General features: G+C 40.1%; 1 protein-coding gene across 4 annotated transcripts in view; it reads right to left on the reverse strand.

Annotated features, from left to right (window-relative positions):
* Positions 1-781: 781 nt before the first annotated feature.
* The window catches only part of Stil (STIL centriolar assembly protein), a 70,080-nt gene continuing 51,537 nt past the window's right edge, over positions 782-19,324 (reverse strand). For all 4 annotated transcript variants that reach the window (XM_029562866.1, XM_008832215.3, XM_029562833.1 and 1 more), the window contains 3 exons: positions 13,836-14,034; positions 10,618-10,868; positions 782-2,236 (listed from right to left, as the gene is read on the reverse strand). In XM_029562866.1, the coding sequence (XP_029418726.1) occupies positions 1,447-2,236; positions 10,618-10,868; positions 13,836-14,034 (1,240 nt within the window). In that variant the 3' untranslated portion in view covers positions 782-1,446. The remainder of the gene's footprint in view (positions 2,237-10,617; positions 10,869-13,835; positions 14,035-19,324) is intronic.

Here is a 19,324-nt window from a genome sequence, read left to right on the forward strand (position 1 = left end):
TTCACTTTATAAATCAAACTTTAATATAAGTCAATCACATTTTAACTTCAACAGAAAAGTTTTATCTTTCAAGAAAATGAGGATTTTTTTTCCCTGTTATATTTAGAAATAACTATCTGAAACAACTTGGGGGCAGGGGAAGTAAAGCACATCCAACACTTGAATAGCTCTCAGGACATTATGCTCACTGAAAAGGGAGAAGGCTAAATAAAAACAAAGAAAAATTTAAAAGTATAATTCTGTTTATATAAAATCTCAAAATTACAAAATTCTAGTGGCTAAAAACATATCACCAGTTATTAGGGATGGGGACTGGAGGGAGGGGAAGGAATTGAAGGAAGGGTTTGTTTTAAAGGTTAGTGGAAGCTATGTGAGTCTATGTGATACAATTTCATACAGCTATACACAAAAAATGCAAATAAACGAATACATGTAAAACCTCATGGGCTGAGGTATGAAGCTCAGTGGTAGAACACTCATTTAAAAGGCCTCTGATACGAGGTGCTGGGTTCAATCCCCAGCACTGTCTCTCCCCACAAACAAACAAACAAATAAAAAAAAAACAATTTAGGCTGGGTGTGGTGGCGCATGCCTTTAAATCCCAGCACTTGGGAGGCAGAGGCAAATGGATCTCTGTGAGTTCGAGGCCAGCCTGGTCTACATAGCAAGTTCCAGGCCAGCTGGGGCTACAAGGAGACTCTGTCTCAAAAACATATACACACACACAAAAACAACTTAAAAGTTCTATGGAGGCTGGGCATGGTAGCACATGCCTTTAATCCAGCACTTGGGAAGCAGAGGCAGGTGGATCTCTGTGAGTTTGAGGCCAGCCTGGTCTACATAGTGAGTGCCAGTCCAGCTGGGGCTACTGAGAGACCCTGTCTCAAAGACTGAAAAAAAAGCTCTATGGTTTAGTTAGAACTGTGCCTAATGTAATTTCTTGGTTTTGAAATTTACTATGATTATGTAAGAAATTGTCATTGAGGACACTGGGTGAAACATATGCCTGAGCTGGGCTTGGAAAACAGGAGGACTGGCAAGTTTGAAGCCAGCCTAGGCTACATATTGAGACCTTGTCTCCGAAAACCAAAGATTAGGCATTCAAGCTCAGAAGCAGAGCTCAATAACAGCCCTTTAGCATCTACAAGGTCCTGGCTCTTATCCCCAGAACCGGAGTAGGCATAGTACATCTGAACTTACTTTACTGAAAGAGCTGATCTTAGGGTTGGATTTTTGTTTTTGATTTAGGTTCAATGATGCCCAACAAAAATCCTGCCTTCCCACTAACCAGCCATCTCACAATGGAGGCACTTAATGATGTGTAATTAGCTACTACAAAGAAACAGACTGACTCCTACAATGATTAGAAATCCCAAAGGTTCCGGCTTCTTCTAAGTGCCTTCAGTTAATACCCAATCCTCAATCACAAAGGAAGGAACTAAAGATTTAAAATAACTTTGGTAACTGTCTGAGACGCTTTACATCTAAGAAGGTGCCTACAGAACTCATGCTGTTCATCTGCTTTAAAGTTTCATAAGGTTGCAAACTTTCAGGAAAAACTGGAATGTCCCTTTCATTTTCTTTCTCAGGATGTCGAGTAAACTCTGCTTTTCCAGTTCGGAGATTCCCTGAAGGGCTTGGTTTAAGATTCCTTGATGAGAACGTAGGGTCTTCACTCAACTGCTGTGTTCCTTTTGGCTGCAGAACTTCATTTGTGATGTTTCGGAGTACTGGTATATCTGTGTGCATGTCCTCAGACTCACACTTGTAACAATCCATTACTTCACAGGCATTCCTAGAGGGCACCTTCTGACGACTGAATTGTGCAGGTCCGCATGCAGGACCCCTATTTAACGGATGGTCACTCTCACCATCCTCATGGCTGGGAAGCTCCTCTTCGTCTTCACTACTGTCACTGCTTTGTATAAGCCCGTATCTCTTCATGTATTTTTTTGTTGCAAATGACATGTTGTTTGGTGAAACTAAGCTAAGACCCACTGTGCTTCTGTCTGTATTAATATGGAGAAGGCTAAAAGATGAGTCACAGTCATTCTGGTTTGATCGAGCAAGCGACAGTTGTGACAGCTGATTTTCATTTAAGTATTTCAGAGCTATGGCATTTGCCTCCATGCTCAAATCCACACCAGTGGGACTGAAGCCACTCATGCCAACATTAGCAAATGACACGTAGTTTAATCCAGAGATCACTGCTTCCGGGCTGATGCGTGCCAGAACACTGAAAGACAGAAGAGTAAGCCAGTTTTTTACCTTATTTTGAGTAATAGAGTTTTATTCTAGAAAAGTAACAAAGTTTTGGCTTTATGCTTACTGACTACTCAGAGACAGTCCTCAAGATGCAGATACACATTCAGGGATAAATATGATAACCTGGAGGCAACCCCTGTTCACAGATAGTTCTAAGCATGAATACAAGGCTTTGAATATGAGTCATTAAATATTGCCATGCTACTTAATTTTTGACTCTTAATCCCAAATAGCATGATAAATCAGCTAACATTCAATGTAAAGTAAAATATAAAAGTGAAATCAAGCATGCAACACATCTGTGTGCCTCTAGTAAATAGAAGAGAAAGTAAGATTGCCATAGTAGACAACACTCCATTTGCAACAATGAGAAACAAGTGGACTGGCTACGGTTTATGCAAACACACATACTGACTTTTGTTTCACTAGAATCTTCAACTCTTGTATTATTAACCGATGTGTTCTTTCTTTCATGTCAACACATACAATAATAATAGCTGCCAATTCTCATTCAGGTCTTCTAGGTGTCAGCTACCCTGTTGAACGCTTTCTATACATTATCTTCTTTCTCCTTCTTCATGGTAACCTTTTTCAGGAAAGTGTGCCCTCACCTACTTCAAACTCATTCTCTACTTCAACACTTTATATTCCTTTCCCCCTAATTTTCCACTTTTTTCCCTTAGCATTTATTGCTACCTATATATCCAATGTATATGTCTTATTATTGTCTGATTCCCTAAGAAGAGCTAACGAGGACAGAGACTTTGGTCTGCTTATCGCTATTGCAGCGTCCTTGGTACCTGGAAGAGTGCTTGCCACATACTAAGCATTTACTTAGTAAATACCGAATGTGTAAAAACAAGTAGTCATTGTAATCCTTATTTTCAGTTGAGAAAACCGAGGAGCAGATTTAACCAACTTCTCTAAAGTTCAACAGTTAGTAAATGGCAAGGGGAGACTGAACTCCACATTTGCCACACTCTGGGGCTCTGTAACTGCTGACTCTGCTTGGCACCCTGCATTTGGCTATCAGATTTCTTGGCTATCTGTTGTGGCAAACATTATGTTCTCGTCAAAGAATACACCATGACTTGCCACATCGTCCTATTTAAAAACTCCATTCACTTACGTCTACCAGCCACTGCTTATACTCAAAGCTCTGTAAAAAACAAGTAATTATTTCCATTTTTACAAGCACCAGAAGTTCAGAAGAAGTTACTTCCAATCACTAAATATCCCCAAACCACTGCTGTCACCACCAAATGGCAGACTATGTGCTCAGTGACGCTGGCTTTATAGTAGCTTGTGAGTGTCCCTTGCCCTTCTTGCTACCTACAATTGGCAAGAACAAAGGGAAGAGATGCAACCAATTTACCTAGACATACATTTTTTTACCATACATTTTAATGATATATTCATAGTCATAATGCCTTCTGAATATATATAAGCCTTCTGAAATCATAAGCAATTTTCCAAGAATTGTATATGTATCATGCATATAGATTAGTGTAAATAATTTGATAAAGCAAATAAAAATCTCTAATTCAAAATTACAAATATTTAGAGAAAGTAGGTGTTTCATAGAAGAATTGAAGAACTTATGAAGCAAAATATGATTTAGAAGGTTCTTCAAGTTTTCTTCAAGTTTCACCATCTAACAGAGCTGCTTAGTTTCAATTTGGGGGTCAGGGGGACACCATTAATTTGAAAGCAAAAGGAGCCACTCCATTAATCAAATCCTACAAGCTTTTCCACAAATACACAGTATAAGAATCTCATCTGATGCACAATCACATGGTCTACATAGTGAGTTCCAGGCCAGCTGCAGCTACAGGGAGACCCTGTCTCAAAAAGACCAAAAACAAAACAAAACAAAACAAAAAAAGAGAATGAAAGTTCAAGAATAAGTTCAAATAAGACAAGTACTAAATTTGAGGTGGCTGGAGAGATGGTTCAATGCTTAAGAGCACTGGTTGCTCTTGCAGAGGACTCGAGTTTGATTCTCAGCACCCACATGGTGGCTAATAACTGCCTGTAACTCCAGTTCCAGGGAATCCAACGCTCTCTTCTGACCTCCTTGGGTACTGCAGGACATGGGTGCACCTATTTACATACAGGCAATACACTCATACACATAAAATTAAAATAATAAATAATTTTTTGTAAAAGACAAGCACTAAAATACTTAAAATAGCATTTACTTAAAGGTGAAGATCCCTACGCATCCTATGCAAGTCTTCTAATAACAAGCAGACAGCCAGAAAGTACAGTAAAGAAGGAGCCAGACAGGCTGCCAGATCCTGAATTCAAGGGTCAGTCTAGCTGGCAAACTGCCTGTAGAGGCTGCACCAGACCAAGCCTGCATTCTCCATCTCCAGTGTGATTAACTGACTGGTTGATTCGTTTGCTTCTTGTGTGCGAGCAGGTGTGTGGTGTTTGTGTACATGTGCATGTGTTGTGTGCATATGTGCTTGGAGATCAGAGGTCATTAAGTATCTTCCTTGATCACTCTCCTCATCTTTTGGGACAGGGTCTTTCATTGAACCCAGCACTCACCGATTGGCTAGATTGGCTGGCCAGTGAGCTCTGGAGACACAGACCCACCTATCTCTAACCCCACAGTGTTAAGGCTATTTTTAAAAATACTTTAAATTATGTGTATATGTGTCTGTGTGGAAGTATGTGTACATGAATGCAGTGTCCTCAGAAGAGGGCATCAGATCCCCTAGAGTGGTTGTTCCATAGGTGCTGGGAACTAAACTCAATTCCTCTGCAAGAGCAATATGTGCTCTTAATCACTGAGCCATTTCTCCAGCTCCCAGGCCATTTTTTTGTTTTTTAAACACAGGTGCTAGGGATCCCAACTCAAGTCCCCCTGCTTGTACAGCAGGCACTTCACCAACGGAGCCACCTCTCTAGCCCACCTAGATGATTTCTAGGTGTACCTAGGACCCTTTCCCTGCCTTCTTGCCTTTGGATCCTCTTAATCTTTGCATTGGGAAAGAAAAGTAGAAGGACAATCTTCCTCCACTGCCTAAGTAGGATGTGCTCCTGGAGACCAGAATAAGAGCACAAGGGAGTCTCCGCACAAACCCACTGACATGAGCGCTGGTTTATAGAGCTAGAGAAACTGTATGGGCTACACAGACTACTCCATTTGTAACACCGTCTCTGCAGAAAAATGAGCCCTAAACTCTACACAATGGCCTTTTATGAACGTTTAGTACCCAGTTATCTTATTATGTGCGTTAAGTTTCTTTGGTAAAATGTTTCAAATTACATGCTATTTTTTATGTATATGTACAAATACACATGTCACAATTGTGAGTCTTGGTGAGAGAATGGAAGTCAGAGGACAACCTAAAGGAGTTGGTTCTACACGTGGATCCTAGGAAATGATTTCCCAGATTCCACAGGGGCAAGAAAACATACTGACTTGTGAAAGTTGTCCTCTGATCTCCCTTGAACATGCATGCTGCATTTACACACACAAACACACACAGGTAATAAAATAGTAACAAAACAAGATCATAGGTACTGACAGCAAGCATGATAGATCTGAATAGTGAACATTCATTATAAGCCTCAGTGGTGATATGAGTAGGTGGGATTTCCCCGAAGGCCCACAAAGTGTTACAGAAACAATAAAATTCAATTAGCCTGCCTTCTACATCCATGGGTTCTACATCCTGGGATTCAAGCAAGACCAGATCAAAAATACTGCAAGAGAAAAAAAAACTTCCACTTGCGCTGAACACAGACTTTTTGCCTTTCAGTTGTTTTCCTAAACACTACAGTACAGTAACTATTTTTACTTATTATGTACATTGTATGGACAGTTTAAGTAAGCTAAAATTGGCATAAACTACAGGATACGCACTACTTATATGCAAATATCATGCCATTTTATATAAAGGACTTAACACACGTGTATTTTGGTGTTTTTAAAGGATCCTGGAACTAATCTATGGATTGTAAAAGATGACTAGATAATGAAATTTAAAAATTTACCAGAGCCAGGCAAGGTGGTACGCACCTTTAATCCCAGTACTCCGGAGACAGAGGCAGGTGGATCTCTGTGAGATTGAGGCCAGCCTGGTTTACATAATGAAATCCAGGCCAGCTAGGAGGACAGGAAGACCCTGTCTCAAAAAGGCTGTCACAAGTAAATGCTACAGACTATCAAGAACAGAAAATTCTTCCCCCTCCTAGATAAGGTCTCTTGGTAGCCCAAGCTGGAATAGCATGTAACTCAGGTTGGCCTCACAACTCTCCTGTCTCAGTCTCCTGGGTGCTGAATTACAGGTGTATGCCACTATGCCTGGCTTAGAAACAAACTACTTTCGAAGTACAAAACATCAGTCCAGGAGGCCTTAGCAGACAGTCTGAGAGGGCCTGTTCTGACCTCCATCAGCGTAGGGGCTGGTATTTCAGCAGACAGCCTGAGAGTGCCTGACCTGGCCTCCCTCTGGCATAGGGGCCAAGAACTCAGCAGACAGCTTAAGAGCTGGATCTGACCTCGATGTGGTGGTGAGCTTCTTCAAAACACAACATACTCAATCCACTAACAGGGATTACATGAGGCCCCTCCCGCGGTCCCAGGGCAGACCTCCGAGAACATGAAACCTAGACCAACCAGCTTTACATAATCAATAAGGAAACAATCAAGGCACACCAGTTATACAAACAGAAGCAAACTTCAACTTGATTTTCATACCAGAATCACAAACAAAAGAAATTCACATGCCAAAATCATAACAAAAAAGTAATAAAATGGAAAGCCAAAACACTATGTCCCCACCAAACTCCACCAGTCCTGTAGAAGAGTTCTACAAGGAGAACCCCCTAGAGATAACCCAGGATACAGAATTTAAGAGAACAATCATAAACATGATCAAGGAATTCAACAAATTTAAAGAATACACAAACAAATCAAAGAACTAAAGGAGGATAGGAATAAACTTCTGAATGAATTCACAAAAGAGAAACATTGAAGAAAACTCAGGCAGAAATGAAGAAGGAAGTGCAAAACTCAATAAGCCAACTTGAAACAACAGGGGAAAGCCTCACCTCTAGAATGAATAAAATGGAAAAACAGAATATCAACACTGGAGGATAAAGGTGAAGAACTGGACCACTCAAGCAAAGATTATGAAAAATGTTTAAAAACCACAGGAATGGAATATACAGGAGATGTGGGACACCATGAAAAGATCAAATCTACAGATCATAAGCATAGAGAAAGGAGAAAAATTTCAGGTTAACGGTATTGACCAGATCTTAAACAGTATTGTAGAAGAGAATTTCCCAAAATTAAGGAAAGACATCCCCATACAAATACAAGAAGCACATAGAACACCAAACAGACAGAACCAGAAAAGAAACTCCCCACAACATACCACAGTAAAAACACTAAACGTTCAGAACAAACAGAGAATACTGAAAACTGCAAAAGAAAAACAAGTCAAATATACAGGAAAAACCATCAGAATTACAGCTAGACTTATCAATGCAAACTATGAAAGCCAGAAGAACCTGGATCAAAGTATTTCCTGCTTTAATTTCCTTCAGAAAAATTCTATCTATGGGGGCTGGAGAGACAGCTCAGTGGTTAAAAGCATTGGCTGCTCCTGCAGAGGACCCAGGTGCAATTACCTGCACTCACATGGCAGCTAACAACCATCCAGTTCCAGCTTATTTGGCGCCCTCTTCTGGCCTCTGCAGGCATTGCACACATGGGTATACTTACATGCAGACAAAACATTCATGAACATAAAATAAAAATAAAATTTTAAATTTAAAAATACTATTTATGTCTATGAAGTTTTCAAATCAAACACAGTTAAGTAAATTTAAAAGTGGGTATCACCTTAAGACCCTATTGCTGAAGATACTGCATACCTTGGCTGCATGACATAGGAAATCAAGTTGGAGCTGAGCTAAACGCTTCCTCCCTGTTGGCTAGAAGGTGTCATGCAGTCTGCTGAGGGAGAAAAGGCATCGATGGACTTACCCAGCTGCGAACCCTATCAAATATATTAACCTATCAGGCAAGATGTGCCCACTTGTGCAATAGTCACATAATGGTTATGGGGTTAACCTACCATTCTGACTGGATTTGAGGCCTACTCCACAGGAGGGAATCATGTCTAGTGCTGTAAACCTGGTAAAAAAACAATAGCTGTGGAGGTCAAAGGCCCTTAGGGAGGAATTTAATACCACTGTGGTTTAGTTAACCTGTCATATCATATCATATTTAGTAACATATCATTAAACTGAAGAGCCAAAATGCTCTGACTCTATTTTGGCTAGCTTCTTTAGACAAGCCCAGACAAGCTCAGGCATACTGTACATGTAAAAGCCTTATAAGGTATGAACAAAAACTTCTGACTCTAAAAGATATTAGTTAGCACATTCCAATGCCCTGAAGACAGCCCCTACCAATCAAGACTTTCCCTGTACACAGGATATGGGGACATCCAATTATTTTAAAAAGATGCTTGGCACGTGGGTTTCTGTGGAGTGCCCCAATAAAAGCTCCTGCCTGCTATTGTTCGGGGCCACACTCCATCTTTGGCTTGTGAAGTCTGCCCAGCTAGCCGCCATTTGGTTGTTGTCTTTTTTTAACTTTAAATTCTTAAATAAACTTGTTGTATAATCTTTCTGGGTATCTGTGGGAATTATTCTTGATTCTCCAACCCTAACAAAACAAGCTTCTAAATATTTATGTTTGTTCCCATAGACTAATGCTACACTCAGCTTTAATCAGAGAAGCCGCTCTTTCCAGTAAATAGGGGTGAATGCACAGAGACTCATGATGCACAAAGTTCTGAAAGTAAATGACAGTTGAGTGCTCAACCCTAAACAAGGTATTTGTAGTGTCCCTCTAATGCTCAGGGAACACTGAAGAGATCTCACTATGTAGCCGTAGGTGGTCTGGACTCTCTCTGTAGATCAGGCTGGTCTTGATCTCACAGAGATCCACCTGCGTCTGCCTCCTGAGTGCTGGGATTAAAGTATGTGAAACTACGCCCAGCTATTGCTTGTTTTCTAAACCAGGACATTTTGTTTTCTAATAACAAAAGCAATGATCAGAAAACTTACAAGTCTTAATATAATTCCCAGATTTTATTTTTTTTGCAACAAAACATTAAAAAAAATTTAGTTATTATTTTAAATTTATTTGTATGTGTGTATTGCTTGCATGTAGGTAAGTGCACCTGTGTTGTACAATGCCTGCGGAGGACAGAAGTTGTTGGATCCCCTGAAACTGGAGTTACAGGCAGTTGTTAGCTGTCATGTGGGTGCTGGGATTCAAACCTCGGTCTCCTGCAAGAACAGCCAGTGTTCTTAACCGCTGAGCCATCTTTCCAACCCCGCAACAAAACATTTTAAAGACATAAAATGCAAACATACAAACAAATCAGCTAAACAACAACAAAAAAGAAAGAAAAATTCTGTTCCAATCTGTACTCTGATTTTTAATAGTGAAGTGCTCTGCCCAAGATTCCTATAGCCACACATATCTGAAGTTTAATCGTGAAGACTATTTGTTACAGAGTTCGGGACCACTGGGAAAGACTACCCAGACTCAAAATGTTCCAAATCAGCTGAATTAAGTTTTTACAATTTCATTAGAATTTTAAAGAAAAAGAAATCCTCAGGCAGGTGAGCTTGTAATCTTGGCAGCTGCCTTGAGGAGGAGGTCAGACATGTGGCTGACTGACAGCCACAAGAGGTATACCTATTGAGGTTGTATTTGATAAAGAGGAATCTAAACCAAAGGATCTAATAGCCACATATGATCAAAAGGAATGTCTGTGTTTCCTCACACCTGTGGTTATATAACACCAGGGGCTGGTGTGTCACCTGCTATTTCCAGGAAGATTTTCAGATACTGCCAATACAACTCATTTCTCTTTGTCCAGTATTTTTCTGGTAACCCTATTCAGGAAAGATATTAATAAAACAATAAAGAGTACCAGCTGCTTTTGCAGAGGATCTGGGTTCGATTCCCAGCACCCACATGGTGGCTAACAACTCCAGTTCCAGGGGATCTGATGCCTTCTTCTGACCTTTGAGGGCAACGTACCTACATGCAGGCACTATACTCATACATATAAAATAAAAGTAAATATTAAAAAATATAAAACAATTAATCCTCAAGTAATTTTTATATGGAACCTCTCCTACGAAAACAATTTAAAATGTGCAGATGATCCCTTCGGCCTATATACAGTAGGTCCTAAATAAATGAACTCAACTGAATTGGGGTACAAACACACGTGTTCAGGAGAATACTACACTGTTATCTAAAATGGATTTATCTTTTAAAACAAAATTTAAAGTTACCTGGCATGATCCACTTTGTGTGCATTTTTCTTCACTTTAGTGGGAGAATCAATTTTGACTCCCAAACTCCTTAGCTGTTTTAGAGTGGCATTGAGGACACAATCTTTATCTACTAGTCCTGAGTTAGGCGTTTTTTTCCTTGCATGGTAAACATCTTGGGTTTTGGTGCATTCGTGGCTAATAACTACTGCTTTGGCAGGTGCTTGATCAGTTTCTTTGGAGGAGTTACTTAATAGGTGGTTCACTTGACCCTAGGAAAAGAAAAAGGATATACTTTTAAATCACTAATAATCTTAAGAACTTCAATTTCTTTTCTCTTTTACATTTTATGTATTCAGTATGTTTGTGTATGTGCACTCTCATGCATACATGGAGATCAGAGAACAACTTGTGGGAGCCAGTTCTCTCTTCTTCCACCATGTGGGTCCTTGGGAGCCAGTTCTCTCTCCTTCCACCATGTGGGTCCTGCAGATTGAACTTCAACTGTCAGGGTTGTCAATTGGTGCCCTTACCTGCTGAGCCATCTTGCTGGTCCCAAGGTATTTTAAAAAAAGATTTATTATGTATTTATGTGTATGTTTGTGTGCCTGTATGTACTCACATACACACATGTGGCATACACTCATAGATAGATAAATAAAAATGATAAAAATAAATATTTAAAAAAGCATCAAGCCAGGTGTAGTGGCACACACCTTTTATCTCAGCACTCGGGAGGCAGAAGCAGGTGGATCTCTGAGATTGAGGCCAGCCTAGTCTATGTAGTGAGTTCCAGGCCAGCTGGGGCTACAGGGAGACCCTAACTCAAAAAACTAAACCCCCGCCCAAAAGCCAACAGGTAAAGGGGAAAGTGAGGGATATCATTAAAATATATTGCATGCATGCGAAATTCTTAAAAGAATAAATTAAAAATATTATGTTTAAAAAAACCCCAAACAGGTCTGGAAATGCTTATGTGCAATCCCAATCCTTAGTAGGCAGAGACAGGAGTCTTGAGTTCAAGGCCAGTATGCATTATAGTAAGGTCCTGTCTTCCTGCCTCTCCTCACCACCCTCCATCCCTACAATAAAAATAAAGCACATAAGGAAAGAAAATCACCAAAACCAACATATTTAAATCACTCATTTGCAAGTTGGCAGTGTGTTTCAGACTTTCCTGTTACTTTTACAATTAGGCTCCTTTCTTTCCTACTTTCTAAAAAAATAAGAATGCACTGTGATACTCTGAATTCATGACATCGAGGCATATTTCACTTCCTGAGCATGTAAGCTGGCATCACTCTAGGACCTAGCAGGCAAGTAACAAATACCTGTTTACGGATGAATACAAAGGACTCTACTGAAGTATGTTTAACTAATCATCAATTACAAATAAGGAAACAAAATGTTCCAAAGTCTACAATTTTATGGAAGTGAAAGTTGGGGTCATTTTAACCATAAGTTCCCATTTCCATTCTAAGTTTTCTAAGAAAACTAGGCCCAGGAGCACACACTCATTCTGTGTTCTTGGCTTCACACCGCTTCTCAACCTGTCACATGGTTATGCCTGGTTGTCCTGTGTTAGTATTTTCCCTTTGATCTCAAAGGTACAGACAGACTATCATAGTCATCATTATATTATCCATTTTGCTTAGTCTCTTTTTTTTTTTTTTTTTTTTTAAGGTTGCTTTGCAATAAAATTTATTTTTAGCAATACACAGCAGGCTAGATTTGTTCCTGGGGGCCACCGTGTGTTGACTGCTGGTAGAAGTGAGTCATCTTGGTAAGTTCAGTGAGTAGCATAAACCATAAAATGCAGTTCAAACTGGATGCATTCAGAGAAGCCCACAAAGGGGAAAAAAAGAAACTATAGCTCCACAGCTTGACTATGTGGAGTTAACACAAAGCAATCAAGGTGCCATCCTGGAGTGTGGGCTACAAATAAGCCCACGATACAGTATTGTAGTTAAAGATGAAGACAGAAGGAAAACCTCAACTGAGTTGGGGATGCAGGTTTCTAGGAACATGACTGTGACCCTTCATCACAGCCAGGTGTGGTGGCACATGCCTATAATCTCCAGCACTTGGGAGGTAGAGGCAGGAGGATCATGAGTTCAAGGCCAGCCTCAGCTACACAGTGAGTCTGAGGCCACCTTGGGCTACATGAGACAGTCTCAAAGAAAAACTGTGGGCCTTCACCATCAGAAAGGATCTATGAGGGGCTGGGGATGAAGCTCATTGGCAGAGTGCCTGCCTAGTGTGCATGAGGCCCTGGGTTTGATCCCAAACACTACACAGGAATGAGTGTGCACACACACACACAGACACACACACACACACACTCAAATTCATACATACACAGACACACAACATGTGTATGAAGAATCATGTATCTTGTAAGATTGGAGCCCAGGTTTAGTTTGTTTCCTTGTAATCTACGAGTATTCTAGCATGAGGCTGCAGACAAATTGTTTAGTAAATGCTTATTTATTTATAGTCAAATATGGGCAAGTTTAAAAATTAATAATTCTATTATTGAGAAAACGCTTAAGCCAGGCATGGTGGTACACACTTTTAATCTCAGCACAGGCAGAGGCAGGTGGATCTCTTTGAGTTCAAGGCTGACCTAGTCCACATAGTGAGTTCCAGGACAGCTGGGGCTGCAGGCTTAGTCTCCTTCTAAGACAAGTATTTAATAAATATCTGTTTACCTGAACTGAAAGCAGCAAATACTGTCATGAATATTATACAATTTTCCAATTTCTTACAAACTCAAGTTGTTTGTATTCTTCCTCCCCATTCTAACTTTAGTATGAATTTGGCAATATAGCAATTTACACTTTTATTTATTTTTTTGGTCTTTTTGAGACAGGGTCTCCCTGTAGCCCCAGCTGTCCTGAAACTCACTATGTAGACCAGGCTAGCCTTGAACTCACAGAGATCCGCCTGCCTCTGCCTCCCAAGTGCTGGGATTAAAGGCATGCATCATCACGCCGGCTATCAATTTACATTTTTAAAATAAGGATTTTTTTTTTTCTGGCTAAGGACCTGATAACTGGCAAACTTATAATCAATTGCTGAATTTAAGTTAATCAAAATTTATGACAAGCTAACGTGTGTTGCTAAGTAGTCAAAATTATTTCTATTTCAAATTCTCATAGTTTAAAACTAGGGAAACCTTAACTAACATTTCCTATATTAAATAAGCATCTCACTAAGATGAAATGCTCTATGCTTACCAACAAGTCTTGGTAAACTTTCTGGTTATCTTCTGTCAGTTGGTGAGGCTCAGCTTCTGGCTCCCCTGGCGTTTCACTGCCGTATCTGGCCTCCTGTGTTGCGGGCGGACTCTGTAAGCACATGCTCACACTCTCAGCCAGCAGAGCACTTGGAAAGAACATGGGCACATCAGGCTCTTTTCTCTTCTCTGAAGAGGAGCTGCATGAAAGGACATTTGTGGTAAGTGTTAGCTATCAAAGGACTTGTGACAGATATTTGAAGTGTAGCAATTTTGGAAAGAATGAGGTTAAGACCCAAGTAGCATCTAGTTTGTATTCAACTCCTTTTTTAAAAGTTTATTTTGCCGGGCATGGTGGCACATGCCTTTAATTCCAGCACTCAGGAGGCAGAGGCAGGCGGATCTCTGTGAGTTCGAGGCCAGCCTGGTCTACATAGCGAATCCAGGCCAGCTAGGTCTACAGGGAGACCCTGTCTCAAAAAAGACCAAAAAAAAAATTATTTTATGCATATGTGTGTGTGCCTGAGTGTATAAACGTGCACTATGTGCATTCAGGCAGTTCTGAGTCTCCATGTGGGAGCTGGGAACCAAATCCAGGACCTCTGGAAGAGCAGCAAGTACTCTTGACCACTGAGCCAACCCTCCAGTCCATATATTCAACTGTTTGTAATATATATAAACACACCATTTGGCAGACTGCATATAAACAAAACCATAATACCATTCAAGTTATGCTATTTGTTATACTATTTAAGATAACTTTCTTTGGGGCTGGAGAGATGGCTCAGGGGTTAAGAACACTGGTTGCTCTTGCAGAAGACCCAGGTTCAAATCCCAGCACCACATGGCAGCTAACAACTATCCATAACTTCAGTCCCAGGGGATCCGACAGCCTCTTCTGACCTCTGCGGGCATTGCACATCACAGGCTGCACTTACCTACATGCAGGCAATACACGCATACACATAGAGTAAAAATAATAAATAAAATTTAAAAAAAAAGATAACTTTTTTGAAGGCTAGAAAACAACCTACTTTTATCTCCTTGATGCAACAAAACATTTTTAGGTTATCTAAAACATTTAAATATATAATTTGCTCACTTCAAGTTTTAAAATAATGAAAGATCCTTGTCAAATTAAAGTTTATCAACTACTATTACTAACCTCAACAGTAGGTTGATGATACTTCTCTTTGTTTTGTATATTTCTTTACAGTTTTTTTAGGGCATTTATTACTTCAAGAGTGTAGAAACTGAAATGACTGGAGAAGGCAGCAACAGACCTGTTCTTTGTTAGAACAGTAATCTGTGGTCTTGTAGAAAATAGAAAAAAGAGCTGGGTGGTGGCACACAGCTTTGATCCCAGCATTCAGGAGGCAGAGGCAGGCGGATCTCTGTGAATTCAAGGCCAGCCTGGTCTACACAATGAGTTCCAGGACAGCTGGGGCTACAGGGAGAGCCTATCTCAAAAAGACCAAAAAAATTTAAAGGGCAAAGGATCTAAAAACAGAAAAATGGCAAAGAAAACCCCCCAAAACTCCATGCAGATAACGAATGTCAATATGAATTAAATCTCTTGCAAAAATCATTTATTACCTATAGACACATTCTGTTGGCATGACTGTGGAGAAAGAAATACTCTTATGAATTGTTAGTGAGAGTGCAAACTGGCATGACCCTCTAGAAAGCAATATGATAATGCCTAAAAGAAGTCATGAATACATTTGATTTTAGATGCAGGAATCACTTCTAAAATAATTTAAAAATATACATGTGCAAGGTGATTCACTGTGGCATTGTTTTAACTGCAAGCTACTGTAAGGAATCCAAATGGCCACATGCAGCGATTAAACTATGATATAGCCATACAATGGAGGATGAGAAAGAACTCTAGGAACTACTTTGGAATGTTTTCTGAGAACCTACAGAATGCTACTTTTCTAAACATCAAGTGACATAAGAAAATATGGATGTATGTGATCATCTGTGTAAAGGAAATGCAGAAATAAACCAGAAACTGAAAAAATGTGTTTCCTGAAGGTTTCTGCCAGTGGATGCCCATATTGCATCACGTGACCTCATTCTATCGTTGGTTCTGAACACGCAGCATATATCCTCTGTATTGTGTGTGCTCTATCACACTTCAAAGTATTCATGATAGCTGTCTGAAATCTTGGGGCTCAGATGTGAGACTATGTGATGAACTACTGTATTTATACTGTACACACAAAGTTTTCTAATCTTACAGAAACAAAATGGTTTAATTAAATATATTAGTTATATTTGTGCTGCAGTGATAAAACACCATAACCCAAGTACTTATAAAAGGAAGAGCTTAGGTCAGGCATGGTGGTGCAACACCGTTGATCCCAGCACTTGGGAGACAGAGGCAGGTGGATCTCTGTGAGTTCAAGGCCAGCCTGGTCTACAGAGTGAGTTCAAAAGAGGAAGAGTTTATTTGACTTAGGGTTCTAGAAAGATAAAAGTCTATCACAGCAGGGAGGCACAGCAGCGGAGGGGCTGGCGCAGAAAGCTGCACGCTTAAATCCGCAAACAGGGAACAGGAAGTAGAGAGGGAACAAACTTAAAATGGGGCAAGGCTACGAACTCTCAAAGCCCACCCCCAGTGATGTGCTTCCTCCTGCAAGGCTGCACCTCCTAAACCCCCTCAAACGGCTGCACCAGCTGGTGACAAAGTAGTCAAACATCTGAAATCTACGGCAGAACATTCCTCATTCAAACCACTAAACTGTAAAACCAAAGACTTTTAATATTTTCCTACTACCATTCCCCATCATGTAAATATTAAAGACTGTTATCTTTGGATCATACTGTGTTTGTGCTATTTAGTATTATGTGTTTATGCGCAGTCAGGTTCTTGGTATTGACTATTTATAAAATCAAAATATTCAACAACCTTTAAAATTGATGATCTTTCCTGCGTAAGTCCCACAGTGCCCAGCATGCCTTGACTCGCCCAGCCTCTTTCACTCTCCCAGCTCCCCAACCCCATCTCTCCTCCTACCCTGGGTACTGGTCCATTTCTTGTCTTGGCACCCCAGACCCCTGGACTGACCTCTTGGCCCAGAATCCCCACTGCTTCCTGATCCTTTGCATCCAGACCAACCCAATTCTTCCCAGTAGACCCCAGGAGCCCTTGGGGCCTCTTCCCGCCACCACCTCCCTTTACAACCTGGGTGGCACAGCCACCAGCTTCCTGAGACCAGCATTTCCTGGGCCATGCTCCCAAGCCAGTCCAGCCCCCAAATTCCTGAGGTTAGCATAATTCCTGGAGGGATCCAGACCTTAGGAGAAAGCCTGAGAGCATCTGATCCTCATCTGACTTGGGCCTCTGTGGGAACTCCTGAAGACAAAAGCAATCTGGCCACTCCAATATAAAATCAAGAGAGAACCTCAAGCCTAGACCAATCAGCTTTTCATGCCCAAAAGTAAACCACAAAAAGAAGCAGACCTAAACTGAACAAAGGAAGGCTTGACTCTCACACAAAAAGCAAAAACTAAAAAAGAAATCCACATGTCAAAGTGGCAGAGAAAAAAGAACAACATGAAAAACCAAAATAATATATTCCCACCAAGTACCAACAGTCCTCCAGAGGAGGACAATGAGAACCTCTCAGAGGTAACAAAGGACATGGAACTCAAAAGAACAATTATAAACATGATAAAAGAATTCAGTGAATTTAAAGAACACACAAATCAAAGAACTGAAGGAAGATAGGGATAAACTTCTGAATGAATTCAGAAAAGAGAAATATTGAAGAATACTCAGGCTGAAATGAAGAAGAAACTGAAATGCTCAGTAAGCCAATTAGAAATGACAGGAGAAAGCTTCACCAATAGGATGAATGAAATGGAAAACAGAATATCAAGACAGAAAGATAAAGTGGAAGAAATACACAACTCAAGAAACTATTATGTAAAATTTAAGAAAACAGGTGTGGTGGCGCATGCCTTTAATCCCAGCACTCAGGAGTCAGAGGCAGGTGGATGGATGTCTGTGAGCTGGAGGCCAGCCTGGTCTACACAGTGAGTTCCAGGCCAGCTGAGGCTACAGGGAGACCATGTCTCAAAAAGCGCCCCCCCCCCCGAAAAAAAAACCAAAAAGAAAAATTTAAGAAAACACAAGAATGGAATATGGAGGAATTGTGTGACACCATAAAAAAGACTAAACTTACGAATCATAGGCATACAGTAAGGAGAAGAATCTCCAGATAATGGTATGGACCAGATCTTCAACAGGATTGTAGAAGAAAATTTCCCAAAACTAAAGAAAGACATGCCCATACAAATACAAGAAGCATACAGCTAACATCAAATAGACAGGACCAGAAAAGAAACTCTCCACAGCACATCATAGTAAAAACACTAAACATATAGCACAAAGAAAATACTGAAAGCTGCAAAAGAAAAACAAATCACATATAAAGGCAAAACGATCAGAATTACAGCTGACTTTTCAGTGCAAACCATGAAAGCCAGAAGAGCCTGGGCGAAAGTTTTCCCAATTTTAAATGACCACAGATGCCAACCCAGATTACTTTACCAGCCAAAATGTCTATTATAGTCAAAGGGGAAAGAAAAATCTTTCATGACACAAATAGGCTGAAAGAATTCATGTCCACAAAACCAGCCCTTCAGAGAGTTCTTGAAGCAATGCAAAGAGCTGAAGACAGGAACGACTATACCCAAGGGGTTAAGGAAAGATACTTCATGAAGGTATAACTATGGAAATACACAGCTACACCAAGAATGTGAACAGAAATAAAAATGACAGGACTCAATACACATCTTTCATTACAAACTGAAATATCAATGGGCTGAATTCCCCAGTAAAAAGACACAGACTAGTTGAATGGATTAAGAAACAAAACCCATTGTTTTGTTGTCTGCAAGAAACTCATCTCATTTTCAAGGACAGGCATAAATACCTTAAGGTAAAAGGGTGGAAAAAAATATACCAAGAGAATGATACTAAGAAAAAAGCAAGTGTTACAATTCTAATATCTGACAAAATAGACTTTAAACTAAAAGTAATCAGAAGAGATAAAAAGGGCCACTTCATTCTGATCAAAGGAACAATTGACCAAGAAGATATTACAACCATGAACATATATTCACCAAACTCTGGTGCACCCAACTTCACAAAAACAGTACTACAGGACTTTAAGACACAGATTAATCCCAACTCATTTATAGTCGGGGACTTCAATACCCCATTGTCTCCATTAGATAGGTCAACAGGGCAGAGAGTTAACAGAGAGAAATCTGAATTAAACAATACTATACATCAAATGGGCCTAAAAGACATCTACTGAATATTCCACCCAAGCACCAAAGAATATACTTTCTATTCAGTGCCCATGGAACTTTCTCCAAAATCGACCATGTACTGGGGCACAAAACAAACCTCAACAAATACAAAAAGATTGAAACAATTCCATGCATTCTATCAGACCACAATGCAATAAA

Source organism: Nannospalax galili, unplaced genomic scaffold (assembly GCF_000622305.1).
Source record: "Nannospalax galili isolate Female #2095 unplaced genomic scaffold, S.galili_v1.0 scaffold750, whole genome shotgun sequence".
Taxonomy (NCBI): domain Eukaryota; kingdom Metazoa; phylum Chordata; class Mammalia; order Rodentia; family Spalacidae; genus Nannospalax; species Nannospalax galili.